Below are 16,324 nucleotides of genomic sequence, written 5' to 3'. Positions count from 1 at the left end.
ACCCCCACCCCTTTTTTTTTTTTTTCCCTTTCTGTCCCACTGAAGTCAAGTGTACATAGCACACTGCTGGGGGAGGAATCAGATTTTTGTTTATCCTCTCTCATCATATTCACAACAGCTAATTTTGCATGGCACTTACTGGCATAGTCCCAGCTGTGTAAATTGGATTCATTTAATCAGGTTATTTACTTTTCTGTGCCATACTTTAAATGGGTAGAAGTTGCCACAGACTAGCTGCAAGGGATACCATCATCTCTTCATGTCTCCTCATAGTTTGTTAATTAAAGGCACTGCTTCATTAAAGGCATTTTGTTATATGCTTTCTGTTTAAAAATAACCTTTCTGCTCAGACTTGTGTAGCAATCATCACATGCCATTATTGTGGTTTTTTTCAAAATGGGAGAGACTTAGCCAGATCTCTTTGGCTGTAGAAATTAAACTGTATGCAAACAGGAGATAAATTTTATGGCAATGCAAACTGACTGTATCTTCTGATCTGCAAGTGTGTCATATTTACACTGATCATGCTATATTGTAAATCGTGATTTATGAAGTGGTAATGCATAAATGTGTGTAACTTTACAGATATATACATCATCTTTCCTGCTAAGCTGGAACTGGATTTGAAACAAAAGCTTCTTAGAATACAGACATTTCCTGATATTCAGTAGTTGTTTGGCTTCAGTCCTTTGGTTTGGATTCATAGAGAAATCAAGTCTCATTTCAAATCTTGAATTCATACTGACCTAATGTGAAGGCAAGGGATTAAGGTTTGTTCAGAACTATAGTTTTAAGCAGTATTACCCCATGTGTGTTGAACAATGCAGGGCTGATCTCCAGTATATATGTGTGTATTTATAAATAAATGAATAAATTCGTGTATGTATGTCAGCTGTTCTGTACAGAAAACCCAGATTTCGTGAACTGTAGATTACTTCATTTGACCACAAAAGAATTCTCTGAATGATTGCATAGTAATGGAGAAGATTTTATCCTGTAAATATTGGAATATTTATAAGAATAGTAAAACTTTTCCCATTCTGTTTTTTATTAAAGGAAAACCACTGCAGAAGAATAAAAATCCTAGGGGACTGTTACTACTGTGTATCAGGATTGACCCAGCCCAAAACAGATCATGCCCATTGCTGTGTTGAAATGGGACTGGATATGATTGACACCATCACGTAAGTACTGTGCACAGAACCCGGGCAGGAGTGCTACAACAGCTTCTATGTGGCCTTCAGGAATTGTGTTCTCAGAAAAACAGCAGTGTCTGCTAGCACTGCCCACCTAGCAATTCACACTGTTGCATTCAGGTCACAGGATACTGATTTTAGGAAGGGTCATTCTAGATATTGATTTTCCACTCCATTTAATTGCTGTGAGGAAAAAGTGCATAAGTATGAGTATGTTGAGGCACATACACATATTGATTAGGGGACAGAAATATACCAGGAAATAACAAAATATTCCTGTTGCCATTTGCCACAGAGAAAGGAGTCCGATTTCTTGTTTTACAGGGATAAACACTGCTCATTTTGCACACCAGTATGTAAACTGAAAGCCAGTCCTGATGGATGCATGTTGTATATGTGTTTGTATTCTCAAAATGATAGCTTGCTGATTTCTCCTTTCTGTATGTCATGCTTAAACCTTTAATTTATTGTGATTTTCAGAAATATAATGTGAAATTCACTTTGCTGATCAGAAGATTTGTTTTATGCTTGAGAGTTCTGCATTCATCATTAGTTTACCAAGGTGAAAAATGTGAGTGTGAGAGAAATGTGAATGAGCTTTTAGCAAGAGATGAAGATCTATTTTATTACATAGGAGGGAAGGGATAAAGATGGGAAATTTCTTCACTACTGTATTGCTCTGTGTGTGTGCGCATGCACGTGTTTTATAGGGAGGCTATAGGAGGGAGTGCATTAATGCTGCATATAAATAAATATTTGTCAGCACAGTGCTATTACATTTGGAATGAGCTTGCACAGGTGTGTCACATCAGAAGCCTTAGCCTATTCCATATTGGAAAGTGTTTGGCCACTGTTTCCAGTAGCCAGTTATTCCTTCTGTCTGTTGTCAGCTGGGCCATTGGGAATATGCAGTTGACTCAAGGTTCTGCTTCCCCTCACTTAATCCCCAAGTTTTTGCATTGTACGCAGGGAAGACTTGCCTTCTCAGTGAAGGTGAATAGACCACAGTATAATTTCAGTTTAAAAGTGAATAGTAAACTATTAAATAAAGAAAAAAAATTACCAAACATAAGCCTTGTGAATTCAAATTATGCGGTTTTTATTTGGAACATTTCACCTTCTTTCTTGTTCCTAATAAAGATTTTGCCATATCATATATTTCATGTCCATTTGTATGTGAGGATGTTGATGCACATATATGCACACAAAGAAGTTGTTTTTCCAAAACCAAATTGTGCTCATTTGTGGAGAGTCTTGGTGTTGTAGAAGAATGTGTTATGATCTGCTCATAGAGTTCACTGTAAGTTTTGTTTGCTCAAGAGAGTTGGGTTTATCTCTATGGAAGTAATGACTACCTGTTCAAACCCTACTAATGCCTATGGGGAACGTGGACATTACCACACATGTTTGATGTTTGATATTTGATATCAACCTTAAACTTTTCTGTGAACCTGGATTCATTGAGCTTTCTTTGCAGAGGACTTGAAAGCATAGGAAAAAGGAGAGAAGTACTTGAAGCAATTGAAGGGTGATTTTCAATTCTAGCTCAATCCATGTATTGTTATTATAATGTTCATTTATAAAACCTCTCAGAATGTGAAGAGTTGGGTAAATTAATCTGTAGTCTCCCTCTCATTCAAAGCAAGATCTTCATCTTTGTAAAAACTGTAAAAATAATAAAAGATTTTTTAATCTATGATAATATATGAAAGTCTATAATACTATAAAATCCTAAAAGAATATCCTAAGTCTGCAAATTATGTATATGTGCATTCTTCCAGCTATATATGAATGCTCCATTTATAAGGACACCTTGATGTTTAGAAGCATAGTTAGATATACAGGCCTTGTACACATTTTCCAAAGTCTTTTTTTTTTTTTTTTTTAACCACTGGAAAGCAGTAGCTGATGCTCTCATCCTCTTTTAAACCTAGCATTAATCTTTAATTCATTAGTTGTGCTGTGTTTCATGTATACAAATAAGGTAGTGATATAATTGTCTGAACTTTCCATTTTGGAATTTTTCAGTTTTACTAATATTAGAAATGAAACATGTTCACTTTTTATACTATCATTCATTGGCTGCTGTCATGATAATGTAAGCTTGAAAAAGGAGTTGAACTAAAAAGGAAGGAATGAACTGGGACTGTTCAGCCTGGAGAAGGCAAGGCTCAGGGGGAAACTTATCAATGCATACGAATACTTGATGGGAGGGTCTAAAGAGGACAAAGCCAAACTTTTCTCAGTGGAATCCAGTGTCGGGGCAAGAGGAAATGGGCACAAACTGAAATACAAGAATTTCCATTTAAATATAAGAAAAAACGTTTTTGCTGTGGCAGTGGTCAGATACTGGAGAAGTTGCACTGGAAGGATGTGGAGTTTGCATCAGTCCTGGGGAACCTTCTGTAGCTGACCCTCGTCTGAGCAGGGGGGTTGGCTTTGATGATTTCCAGAGGCCCCTTCCAGCATCAGCAACTCTGTGATTCTAAAAGTGGATGAGTTGTAATGTGTTATTGAGACATGTTTAGTCATAGGCTGTGGTAGAAGATAACGAACTGACAATTTCAGCATTTTATTTTTCAAATAATTCATAGATTGTAAGTTTTTAGAGTGTGTAGTCAGTGGTCTGAGCATGGTGAGAGGGCAAAATGGAGAAGAGGCAAGGTTATAAGAGAGTGCCAGATTTACTATTTTTAGGGTTGTTGAATGGCTAGAGACCTATTCTGTATCCTTTGTACCTGAGCAGAATTAATTAATCCTTTTTTTTTTTTTCAATGAGGAATTAGTAGTGTGAATAAGTACTGTAAGATCAAGGTTCAATGCATAGTTAAATGAAAGTCCTTGCTCTGTTTATGTTAGGAAACAAGAAGATGGTGTATTCCAAGTACCATTGCCCTCAATGGCAGTACTATTTTTTTTATTTTATTGCAAGTAGAGCATCGTCTGTTCGGATACTGATGGAATCTAGGTGAGGTTCTTTTGGTGACAGAAGCACATGGATAAGCCAACTGCACAAAGAGCTCTAAACCAGGAAAATAAGTTCTGCTGAAAATTAGGAAAAACTCTTCGCTCCTTCACAGATACCAAAGTTAGAAGATGAATTCCCCCACATTAATTTGTTTGAAAATATGATGAGCAAATGAAAAGAAGTGAAGGGCTTATGATGGTGAAGTAGGAATGCAACTTTTTCTTTTCTATTGGTGTGATTACAAGGTGTTGTTGCTTATCAGTCCCATGAGATACAGAGTCACTTTTGTTTTTAAACTTCCCCTTTCATCCAGAGTTGGATACCAGCTAGTAGTCTTCTAAAGGTCTATACACTTTACTGCAGAAGTCAGGTCTTGGCATTGTAAATTTATGCTTGGAAGTTGTCATCATTAGTGACAGATTTGTCATATTACCTGGGATAAATAAGTAAATAAAATCACTTGAATTGTGACTCAGCTGATGAATCTGTGAAAAGTGCCTGTCCCAGAGATATGTATTACTGTCCTGGTTATAGCTGGAATAGAGTTAATTTTCTTCCTAGTAGCTGTCATAGTGCTGTGGTTTGGATTTAGTATGAGAATAACATTGATAACACACTAATGTTTTAGTTGTTGCTAGGCAGTGTTTACAGTTCAGTCAAGGACTTTGCAGCTTCCCAGGCCCTGCCAGCGAGGAGGCATGAGCCTTTCTGCAGGAGCTGCACAAGAAGCTTGAAGGGGACACAGCCAGGACAGCTGACCCAAACTGGCCAAAGGGATATTCCATAACATATGATGTCATGCTCAGTATATAAGCTGGGGGGAATTGCCTGGTGGGGGGGAGGAGGTGGCGATTGCTGCTTGGGGACAGGCTGGGCATCGGTCAGTGGGTGAGCAACTGCATTGTGCCTCACTTGTTTTGTTTATTCTATTATTTTCTCTTCCTTTGCTGTCCTATTAAACTGTCTTTATCTCAATCCATAAGTTTTACTTTTTTTCCATTCTCATCCCCATTACACCATGGGCAGGGGGGGAGTGGGCGAGTGGCTGCATGGTGCTTAGTTGCTGGCTGGGGTTAAACCAAAACAGTCCTTTTTGGCACCCAGTGTGGGGCTTGAAGGGTTGAGAGCACGACAGATCTGACCAGAGTGTTAAAACAAATTTGTTGTACACATTCATTATATTGGTTTAATAGTTGCTGTCATAATGTTGTTTTATTTGTTCTCAGAGTTGTGTTGTATGACACCTTACTTGCCATATATATCAGTATTTATGTGCTGTTTATCACATTGGGGAGTTGGATTAGGGTTATCGCTTTGCTATGTTATGTAGCAGTGGCTTATGATATGATAAAATAATTGGTCATGAGACAAATCTGGTATTTGTACTCAGCATTGCCGTCATCTGTGTACTTCAGGAGCCATCTATTAGAAACAATAATTACACTTTTTACCTTTTCCCCTTGGAGACCCAGTCTAATCGGGAAACGCCTTCCTTCATTTCCCTTTTCTCCTCCAAGCTAATTACAATAGCTCTTGAGAATTTTGAATATCCTTGGGATGTTCAAACCAGCATGTTCCTACTGCTATGTCTCCTGAATGCGTTGCTGGTCTTCTACTTGTTTAAAGTCAACAAGCAGTTTAGGAATATGACCCAGGCTCTGTAAGAGTATGGTCATAGGTTGCATGGCATGTGGGAGAATATGGGCTGTTGTCTAGAGAACCTCTCCCTTCCAATGGTCTGGAATTTCACCCCCTGAACAACTACAGGATCCTGATGAAGTCATAGAATGTTTGAAAAAAAAATATTCTGTGGCTGTTCCAGACAGGCACAACTTACCACACTGTGCTGGACCCTGGCTAATACCTACCAAACACTGCTCAATATTATGCAGCACCTTCAGGGAGAAGAGAGGTAAAACAAACCAACAGGATCTGTGGTTACTCCAACCCCCACAACAGGTACTGTGGCTACTCAAACCTCAGTGACAGGCACTGTGGTTACTCCAACCCCAGCGACAGGCAGTGCAGCTGAACCAAAGAACCAACCCATGCCAGTATCAGTCACCCCTATACACAAGAAAAAAAAGTGGAAGTCAGCTTGTTTAGTAAAGGATGAAGAAGCTTCTCCTAAGAAGGAGCAGGAGGAATAAGCATACTGCCCTGCCAGCGAGGAAGTAGACTACTCTGAAGCAGGGCCATCATGAGAACAGGAGAAGGAAGAGGAAGAATTCCCCACTTTTCTCTGAGGAAGAACTCAGTGGGAGGGTTCTTCCTTAGAGGAAAAGGAAGAACTCATAAACGAGATGGTAACCACCCAATCTCTGTCCCTGAGTAAGCTGCAAGATATGCAAAAGGATTTCAGCCATTGTTTAGGCAAGCACATTGTCACCTGGCTGCTCCGATGCTGGGATAATGGGACCAGTAGCCTGGAATTAGAGAATAAGGAAGCCAAGCAGCTGGGATCCCTTTCTAGGGAAGGGGGCATTGACAAAGCAATTGGAAGAGGGGCACAAGTCCTCACCCTCTGGAGGTGACTCCTGTCCGGCATGAAGGAAAGGTATCCCTTCAAGAAAGATATTATATGTCACCCAGGCAAGTGGAGCACCACAAAGAGAGGTTTCCAGTACCTGAGGGAACTAGCCATGCTGGAGGTGGTTTATGATGACCTGAACAACGAGCAGTTGTCCAAAGATCCAGATGAAGTCAAGTGCATGTGACCTATCAGGAGATAGATCAGCTTTTCTCTGTGTCACATCGGTGAGTTTATCCCATACGGATGACTCCACCTAATATGGATGACTCCACCAGTCATCCATGTAAGATCTCACAGATGGAACTTGGGCTTATTTTGCACATGCACGTTGTGTTGCTGTTTGGATGCATGGGTCATTGTGGAGGCTGATGTTTGAACCATGTCCTTCCCATGGGGAAGGGAGAGGAACTACAGCAGCCAGTTTGAGGGAGCCCAATTGAAATGCCAAGTTTTCCTGTGTGATCTTTTGTCTGAGGAAGAAGAGATAAGCACTAACTTTCCAGAGGTCAACATGTGACACTTTTCCCCTGGTCCTCCAGAGGTCCAAGGCCTGGGTAAGTTTGGACTGGTAGGAGTGAGTTAACCTTGAATTGTGGGAGAACCAGCAACTGAATTCTCAGCAGTGCGGAAAGCTGTCTACCATGAGCTGACTTTAGCATCACTGGTGAAAGCTTAGTCAGCTTGTACCTCTGTCACAGTGAGCCTCTTGACTGCTAAAGCCATCAGACCTTCACAGCCCAGGGTCTCTGCCCTAGCTCTCTGCTGCCATGTTCCAGGTAAGCAACGTATTGGGAAAGCATGCAGCTCTGGTCAATATTTAAAAAAAAACACTAAAAAAACCAACTCACACAAAAAACAAACAAGCCTAAAAACCTGGAACTCGACCTGGAGAAACAGCTGCCAAAATGGCACACCAAAGGTTTTCAAACAATAAAACTTAATTGTCTGAGAGGACTAATATGGCTTCCGCCTTGTGGGAAGACAAAGAGGAGAGAGGGCAAGGTGTCCTAGCGCACGAGTATTACTCAGTACTCTAGGCCGTGGCCTGCAGCCTCTCCTCCCATAACCTGCTGGGCTGGCAGAGCACTTCACAGAAAGATAGTCTTTGTCATAAACATCCCAGAATTCACCAATTCCTGCTGATGTTGAAACGGAACTGACACAGAACTATTTAGGGAGACGTGCAAAATTAAAGGGCACCCTTATCTTAGAACTATGCATATATAAAAAGCAAATGTATGTAACTGAACCAACAGTCTTGTCTGTGCCTTTAACTGAGAAACATCTACTTTTGTGCGCATATTTTTGAACCTGAAGTAAAGCCCTAAATAACTTATTAGAAATGGGATGCAGAGCTTTTTTTTTTTTTTTTTTTTTTTTTTCTTCAAATTCAGCACAGGTCTGGAGCTGTTCTGCAGATGATCTGAATGACTGATGGTTTGTAGCAGCACATGAAATATTTGTAGCTAAGGAGAGAAGTAAAATTTAAAGGCTTGCTGGGATACTTAAGCTGTCAGGGTAAATGGTTATCTTACTAGTCACTTACACAAACTGTACATCTCTAGTTTAAAAAGAAAATATTCTTCAATTTCTATTTGTTTCTAGGCCTACTTTTGTGTTAACATTTGGAAAACTTTTGAGTATATTGTATCTGAACCTAGGAGAGAATAAATTATAACGAATAATTTATTTGAGAAACTTCTTTTCTTTTTCCTGTTCATGGCTTGTTTGTGAAGTGCTGGTATTTTTTCAGAAATATATTTACAATTTAAAATGCATCACTGGACACTTTTGTGATATTTTAATGCAGAAATGTTGATGTTCTTTGGGAATATCATTTTGGTACTGCTTTTATATTTGAAGCCTATTCTTTATATATTACTTAACTTTCCTCACTTTTGATTGTTCAGTGGGGTATATTCTTGGAAATTAACTGCATAAAGGGCACACAGGTCTTCAAGGTAAATTCAGAAAATTTAATGAACTGTTCATGAGCTTTTTCTCCTACTCAAAGTTAATAATGGTGAAAGCACCCCTGAAACAAATTGTAGTTTCTGGGGAAAATGTAGAAACGCATTCTTGATTTTGATTTTTTACTGACTACTTCTGGAAATCTTTTGTTCAAAATGTAAAGTGTTTTCAGATTCTGCTTCGCGATTCACTGATACATTATACAGTCCAGCTTATTTAACAAGGAGTATGATCGGCCATGTTGTATTTCTGTGCTCATTTCATTTACTTTTTGTTACCGTATTCAGATTTCTAAAAGCAGAAGAAATTTCCCCCTCTCTTTCAAGCCAGGTGGGACAAAGCAAGGTCAAAGGTCTGGAGTGGTCTTTATCAATGTCTGAATTTCACGCTTTCCACTTACATTTAGCCTGAGGTTTTATATACTGGTTTAAAGGGAACACCCCACCCTCACCCTCTCCCCCCAATATTAATTTGAGAACAGAGAAACACACACTTGCAGGTTCGCTGATGAAGATAATTACATAGGTACTTATTTATGCAGGGGAACATAGACGGGCAAGCAAGGTGTAATCCTAAAACGCTTTGGCTTGCAGGGTATGGTCTTGCTGTAAGGTCAGTCTGTTAATGGCACAATAGGCATGCCCAGGTGAAGATACAAAGGTTAAGTTATCATTAGGTGGCTTATATTATTAGCTCCTTTAATTTCCACCAGGCTTTGTCAAGCAGACAGTGTACACAACAAGCCCGCTAACACTCAAGTCATTTTAGGACTCTTTGGAGTCATTTTTGAGGCTTGACTGGGAACAGATACTGAATAAAAGAAAGCTGACTTGCAGTGAGTAGAAATAGGACAAGAAAATATTTAATCTTCCAGAAAGCTGTGCATAAGCCTTTCTGTGCTGTTGCATAAAATATGACTGAAATATGTGGTAGGCCTAGATTCCCTATAGGGACAAAAGAGATCTCCACATTACTCACATTAGTGATGGCTGACATGGTATGTACTTTAGCACTTCATGGCTGCAGAGTTCCTTACTTAAATTGAGGCCAGGTATCTCCTATTAAATGTATTGGAAAATTTAAATATAAAAACATACTGGAAATTATGCCTTACACTGATTTAGTCAGTTTCATTTATTCACCCATGTATCTTTTTGGACTGCAACTTAGCTGTGGAATGCCAGGTGTCTCTGTAATAGAAAAAGCTGCCAAGATTTATGCACAGTGTTAACTCTGCATGTAATGTGTAAGACTATTAGCTTCAAGGCTCCTTTTCAGCATTCACAAGTCAATGCAGGGTGCGAGTTACAGCATGTCCTGCATTCACAGAAATGAAGAATCCTTCCTTAGTGTGGCACCAAAATTGCAAATGCTTTTAATAATTACTTTGCCAATTAATTCCTCCTTTCCTAGGTACACAATGAAAATCTCTGGAGGTTAGATTTAATTTACAGGTGCAAGTCCATAGTTACAGGTGGTTTCTGTGCCACTCTTGCAGGAGCTTTGGAAAGATATTAGTGTTTATAATCACTCTTCATCTGCTGTTCTTGCACTGATTTATTGGTTTCATCATTTTCTTTGTCCTATACTTTTGTAACTGAGTAACTGAACTGATTAGAATATAGTAGAGTGGAGTCATTGCCTATCCAATTGCCTTCTCAACTAGTACCTCTTCATACCTGTTTTCTTGCAGAAACCGTAAAATCATTTATATATATGTCTGTGCTGTTTCAGTCTCAATATAGCAAATGATGCTTAACTAAGCATACCATAAAGGTAAAGACACAGCACAACTCTGTGTGATTACTAATAGCTGCAACAGTTTCCTAGCAGTAGCATAGGGTGAAAATATCAGTTGGAAAAATATCATGAAATATTAAATAAGTATCATCCAAGAATACTGACAATCTGAGACACTTGGGGAAAAAAAGTTACTTTTTAACTGAGTAGGTTTTCATTCAAGTGCAATTTTAATGAAATGGTGAACTAAGAGAACATCACAAATCTGAACTGTGACAACATTAATGAGACAATAACATTTTAAAAATTATTTTTAACCCTCTGTGCTGCACAGAGAAGAAGTGTTGGGGTCTATACTATGCTCTTTTTCCAGATAATTTTATATTATTTTAATTACAAATTGAATGTTTTACGCTATTACCTTGAGATCAAGCCACTGCAAACAAAAGGAGTAAGGAAAAGAAAGTATTATTTTGATATTACAGGTGGAGAATTGAAAGATGATAACATTACTTTGAGTCACAACGAGCTGTAGTAAAAGAGGAGAGAAATTAAATGCAAGTCTTGAGTGATTCAAGTTTATATTTCACTCACAAGACCAATCTTTTCTTTAGTGTTTAATATTAAACTCCTTCATGATGAAATTGTTAGCCCATATAGTATCAAGTATGATCTTTATATGGGTGAAGTGGGGGTAAAAAAGAATTAGACAGAGAAAAATCTACCAACCAGTAAACCCAAGGCTAGGATAAAGAGAAATATTAAGACAGATTTTTGGTAAAAAGAAGCCAGTTAGCCCATTTCCATACTGACCTGAAAGCAGTCTGGAGTAATGGTAGAATTGAAACATGTTTGCTTACTTACATGTCAGGTTAAATTAAGCCTAATAAGATTGTTTCAGAAATCATCTTTTGATTCAAACAATCACATTGTGGTCGCTTGTCATCCTGCTGAAATAAATATGCGTCAGGAAAAGGGAATATTTATGGCAAAAAAAAGCAAATATGTGTGAGACACAAGATAAACAGGAAAGTGCAGGAGGTAAGCTGTGTGTGAGTTATTTGAGTTACAGCCAGAAAGTTCTTTGTTTATCTCCCAGTAAAATGTCTAAGTTTCTGTAGGACTGTGATAGCAAATACTGCAAAAGTGGCAAACAAAACCTAAAAGTTACAGTCTTAGGGAATTTTCGTGACAAAGCCATTTACTACACTTGCTTTATTGTCCTTTTCTTGTTTGTGTTTTTTTTTTTATTTTATTAAATGTAATCAAACATCATTTTTTCTGGGTTCCTTTGAAACCTGGAAAATCAAATTTTAATGTATTAGGTTAAGAAATTTAGAAATACTGAGATTTTTGTTTAACAGTACTTAAAATATGACCAAGAAAATTATTTCTTTGAAATTAGTTAGGGCTTTGAAACTAATGAAGGAAAAGAACAGTACCTGAATGCATCATTTGAGATTTTTGAAAGATCCTGTCTATTCAGTCAGGTATATATATGCTAATTTGAGAGAAGGAGAGAAGAAGAAAATCAAGAGCAATGTCATTGTCTAAAGACTAATACTCTGATGCTGTCTATTCCAGATCTGTTGCAGAAGCCACAGAGGTTGATCTCAACATGAGAGTTGGATTGCATACAGGCAGGGTGCTTTGTGGGGTCCTGGGTCTCCGAAAATGGCAATATGATGTCTGGTCAAATGATGTGACTTTAGCTAATGTAATGGAAGCTGGAGGACTGCCTGGGTAAGTCTGAGAAAGAACCACAGAGAACAAAACAGAGACCTGTATGGGAGGAATTTATTTCCTTCTTTGAGGCATTTGCAATGTAATTGCTATTTATAGGAAGGGTTGTGTTTGGTAAGACCAATCAATGTATTATGTGATTTATCCTGTGGAATTCTCCAGATGATCTTTATATTTACATTAGTAATAGGTTAGATTAGAAGCAAAACATTTCCAAATGAAATCCTTATTAGAAGCTGCCAAATATAAAGAGTAGGAACGAGGCAGTGCTAGGAATGTGGAATGCTAGACTTTTATAAAGTAAAAGTCTAGTCTAGTCTGCTTTACTTTTATAAAAGTAAAACCCTCTAGTTATTCCAGGAAATTTTTACCCTTGCATCTGTACACATGTGGGGGGTGTGCCTTACTCCATTTTCATGGCAAGATTTCCAACATTAGTAGTGTGCTATAGAAAAAAACCAAAACATTTATGCACTCAAATATTGATGGCGTGTTTGCAAATGATACAGTAGCACATAAACCTGCAGCCAATCCATAAGGCACGGCCTGGAATTTTAAGTACTCCTTGGACAGCCTTGGACCCAGTTTAAAAGCACACAGTGCACTTTCAGAAAGGTACATGGGTGTGCTTCTGTGTGCAACTTACATTTGGACTGGGACCTACCATCCTCAGTTGGATTTTTACGAGATCATGATTTGCTGACCAGGGGGACAATGGAACCTCTTTATTTTTGTGGTGAAGATGAGTGAATTTCTGTTTGTTACGTATGTCTGCCTTAGAGAATGTTGTCAGTGTATTTTGTATGTTCCTTACCTTAAGGCCTTCCAGCAGAAAAAAATCTGAATACATAGAGCAAAGCAGTAATAGCTTTGCTATTAGGAACGGAGAAAACTTGGAGACAGTTTTCAGGATAAGAAAACTCATGAATAGTGTCAAAGATGGCTGTGCTGCCAAAACAAAGTGAATTAGAAAGCTGCCTACTAAACAGAATGAGTAAATGAAACAAGTCAGAGACATGGAGGGGAACAGAAGTAGTAGTTTGTCCTTTATGCACAGGAGAGATTCGGACTGTGAAGCCAAAAGTTTCAAACAGGAGGATGTTTTTCCAAGCAGGCAGTGAGGTAAACACTTAAGAAAGCCACACAATGTGGAAGATGATGTGCAGACTTCCGCTTTCAACAAGTCTTACACATCTGCAAGTGTTTGGACAGTCAACAGTTATCTTTCTGTTCACTCTGCTCGAGTTTAGAAAATGCATATAATAGAAATATTTCTATGTTCTATTTGGCTGAAAAGAGAAAACTATTTTTTTTACAATGACAATGGTTTTTTGCATGTAATTTGACCTCTTTATGATCTTCTGTACAGAAAGGCATTTCAGTAGCAACTAGCTCATAATGTACCTTGGCTTTAAGCAACAATGTCCAATTTTTCTCTCCAGGAAAGTTCACATTACAAAGACCACCTTAGAGTGCCTAAATGGGGACTATGAGGTAGAACCAGGATATGGTCATGAAAGGAACAGTTTCTTGAAGAAGCATAATATTGAAACATATTTTATTGTGCCATCCCATCGTAGGAAGGTAAGCTCCACAATTTCTAGCTTATTCTGTGATATGTTTTTGTAATTAAACAACTGTTCTGTGATATTCCAAAAGCAGAGGCAATACTGGTATTTCTTATTTCTAAAAGCTCTTCAAGCACTCTTGAAATTAGATCTTTTGGTTTTGGCTGAGGCAGGCATGCTAAAAAAGCTAACCTTGAGTGATACATAGAGAAGATGATCAATTTACTTTTGAAGTTTAAAATAAAACAATTTTTCCCTTTACCCCCCAAAAAAGAAAACTGTTGTTTTATTCAAATTCTGTAAGCATTCTATCAGAAATTACATGACATGTTACTCCAAAAATTTTATTCACTCTTCCCTTCGTCCTCCCTTCAAAAGGATGTTTTAGAATATTAATGCTCACAGCTTGGCTATTTTTTTTCTACTTATCTTTACTCTTTCATTCACATACTCCCAATGCCATTTTACTTATGGTCTCCGAACCCCTTTTACAACCACTTGTGATACTGCTGGCTCCTTTACTGGGCCTAGAGGAATCCCCAGTGAATAGATACAGAAAAAGTATTTGCAGACATGTCATGCCCACAGCAGAAAAGTTAGTGAAATGTATTCAGCAGTGATTGAACTAACATCCCCTGGAAGTCTGGAAAAGCTGCCATGTTGCCAAGCTATACAATACAAACTCTTTTATCTAGGTCAGGGGAAGAGGCTGGGCTCAGCCATCCTGCTTTCAAATGTATACACCACTGTACCACAGATCAGATATTTATGCTGAAGCTGAGTAAATTTGCTAAGATTATTGCAACAAATAATATATTCTGTGTCCAAAACATGCATGGTTTTTTTCTCCTGCTACATTGAGCTGCTCATGACAAATCCAACATTGTTTTCCTTGCTTGCTCTGCCACCTCAGACTCCCACAATAATTTTGGTCATCCCTTTCTTATCTTAGCTGCCCTTCCCTCCAAATTTTCTCAATCTCCCCTCTCCCTTCAGCTTCTTCCTTTTGTCAGACCCCTAGAGATGTACCGTGGAAAGAGAAGTCAGTGGTGCTGTTGAGGGACAATAATGTTTTCTGCTCTTTTCTTCTTTTTGGTGGAGAACAGAAAATGGAAAGTGTGGAAAGAATAAGGTAAGAGAAAATTTTAGCTCATTTGAGCAGGAGCTTAATTTCTTAGACGTTGCTCAGGATGTAGCCACCCCTGATGGAGATGGGTGTGACTCCTTGTTCTAGCCAGATTTTCTGGATAAGGAGAACAGAGGCCCAGCAATGCAATGGTAATATCTTGAGTCTCAGCATGCGGTGAAGTTGGTGACAGTGGTTTTCCAACAGGTTCATTTATAGTCACACGTTTCTTCCTCAACCAGTTACTGAGTGCACCTCAAAAGTAAATCATGAAACGGGTGAAAATTTCATGCAGTTGGAATTACCCAGTGAAAACTGCCTGTTTAGGGCAGCCTTTTGTTCTACTACAAAATCTTTTGTGACCTCAGTAGGAGTCTTGACATAATCATCATTTAAACACATTCAGTTTGTTCCAACCTTTTCCACATTAAATGAGACTTATCTTAGAGGTTATCTGCCATAACATGTTTATAGGCCAAGAGGAACTTTATTGCTCTTTATCTCAGCCAGAGAACTCGGGATACAGACTTTTGCACCCTTATCTTCTGAGACTCTGCCCAAACAAGTTCTATTCAGGGATTTGATCTCAGAGGGAAAATTATAATATCGAGTTCTGAAAGGAAATATGAAAACAATACAGACAAGGTTTTAAAGTGATGTCAAAGCTCCATGCCAACAGGTGTTTGACAAAAATGTAACCAGGGAAAACCAGGTCATCTTGAATTCCACGCCCACAGTCATTTTCTTGGTCTGAATTTGATGACTTGGGGAATTTTTATGGACATGTTGGGAGTCCGGTCACCAGAGGAATTTGATTCTGGGAATGAAAACTCCTGTTATTTTATCCCTGAAAGGCTGCTGCAAGGATTTTTTTATTTTTTTTTTATGCCCTTCCTCTAAAGCATCTGGTTATTAGAGAGATGGAGTGTTCTCATCCACTGTGAAAATCATGCAAGCTCATGTTTTGTTCTTCTGCTGGTATATATGACTAGATTTGGTTTTAGGCAGTATGAAAGAAAACCAGTGGGCTAGGTTATGTTTTGGCAGTCAGTGGGAGATTTTTCTGTTGGCTTTCTTGAAACCAGAAATAGTTCCTAAATCAATCAATCCCAATCCAGAAGAAAACATAAGGGAGGGTTTTTTAAGGTAGGTGTGTTGCTTATTGCTGCTAGATTTTTTTTGTCCTGGTTTTCTGCTGTTTTCACTCCTACAGCATTATGTATAATTTCATTTGCTATGTTATTATTTATCAAGTCTCATTTCATATTGAGAAGAGAAATAGCTGAATTTCAGGAAATTATTGATGGGTTGGTGCACAGAGACAAGTAGAGAGAAAAGGGGATAAATATGGCTATGACATATAGAAACTGTGCCATGTCAAGTTTGCTGCAGAAACCAGTGACTGAGGACCAGAAGCTTGACGTTCACATATTAAAGTAAACCAGGTCAACACATGTATAATGTACAAGGATGAGAGCC

General features: G+C 38.4%; 1 protein-coding gene across 2 annotated transcripts in view; it reads left to right on the top strand.

The window, feature by feature from the left end:
- ADCY1 (adenylate cyclase 1) overlaps positions 1-16,324 on the top strand; it is a 170,414-nt gene that overhangs the window by 95,194 nt on the left and 58,896 nt on the right. For both annotated transcript variants that reach the window (XM_075745272.1, XM_075745273.1), the window contains exons 5-7: positions 1,057-1,184; positions 11,993-12,151; positions 13,594-13,735. In XM_075745272.1, the coding sequence (XP_075601387.1) occupies positions 1,057-1,184; positions 11,993-12,151; positions 13,594-13,735 (429 nt within the window). The remainder of the gene's footprint in view (positions 1-1,056; positions 1,185-11,992; positions 12,152-13,593; positions 13,736-16,324) is intronic.

This window comes from Balearica regulorum, chromosome 2, assembly GCF_011004875.1.
Source record: "Balearica regulorum gibbericeps isolate bBalReg1 chromosome 2, bBalReg1.pri, whole genome shotgun sequence".
Classification (NCBI taxonomy): Eukaryota; Metazoa; Chordata; class Aves; order Gruiformes; family Gruidae; genus Balearica; species Balearica regulorum.
Note: the sequence above shows the minus strand (reverse complement) of the source record. Positions and strands in the feature narration are given on the sequence as shown.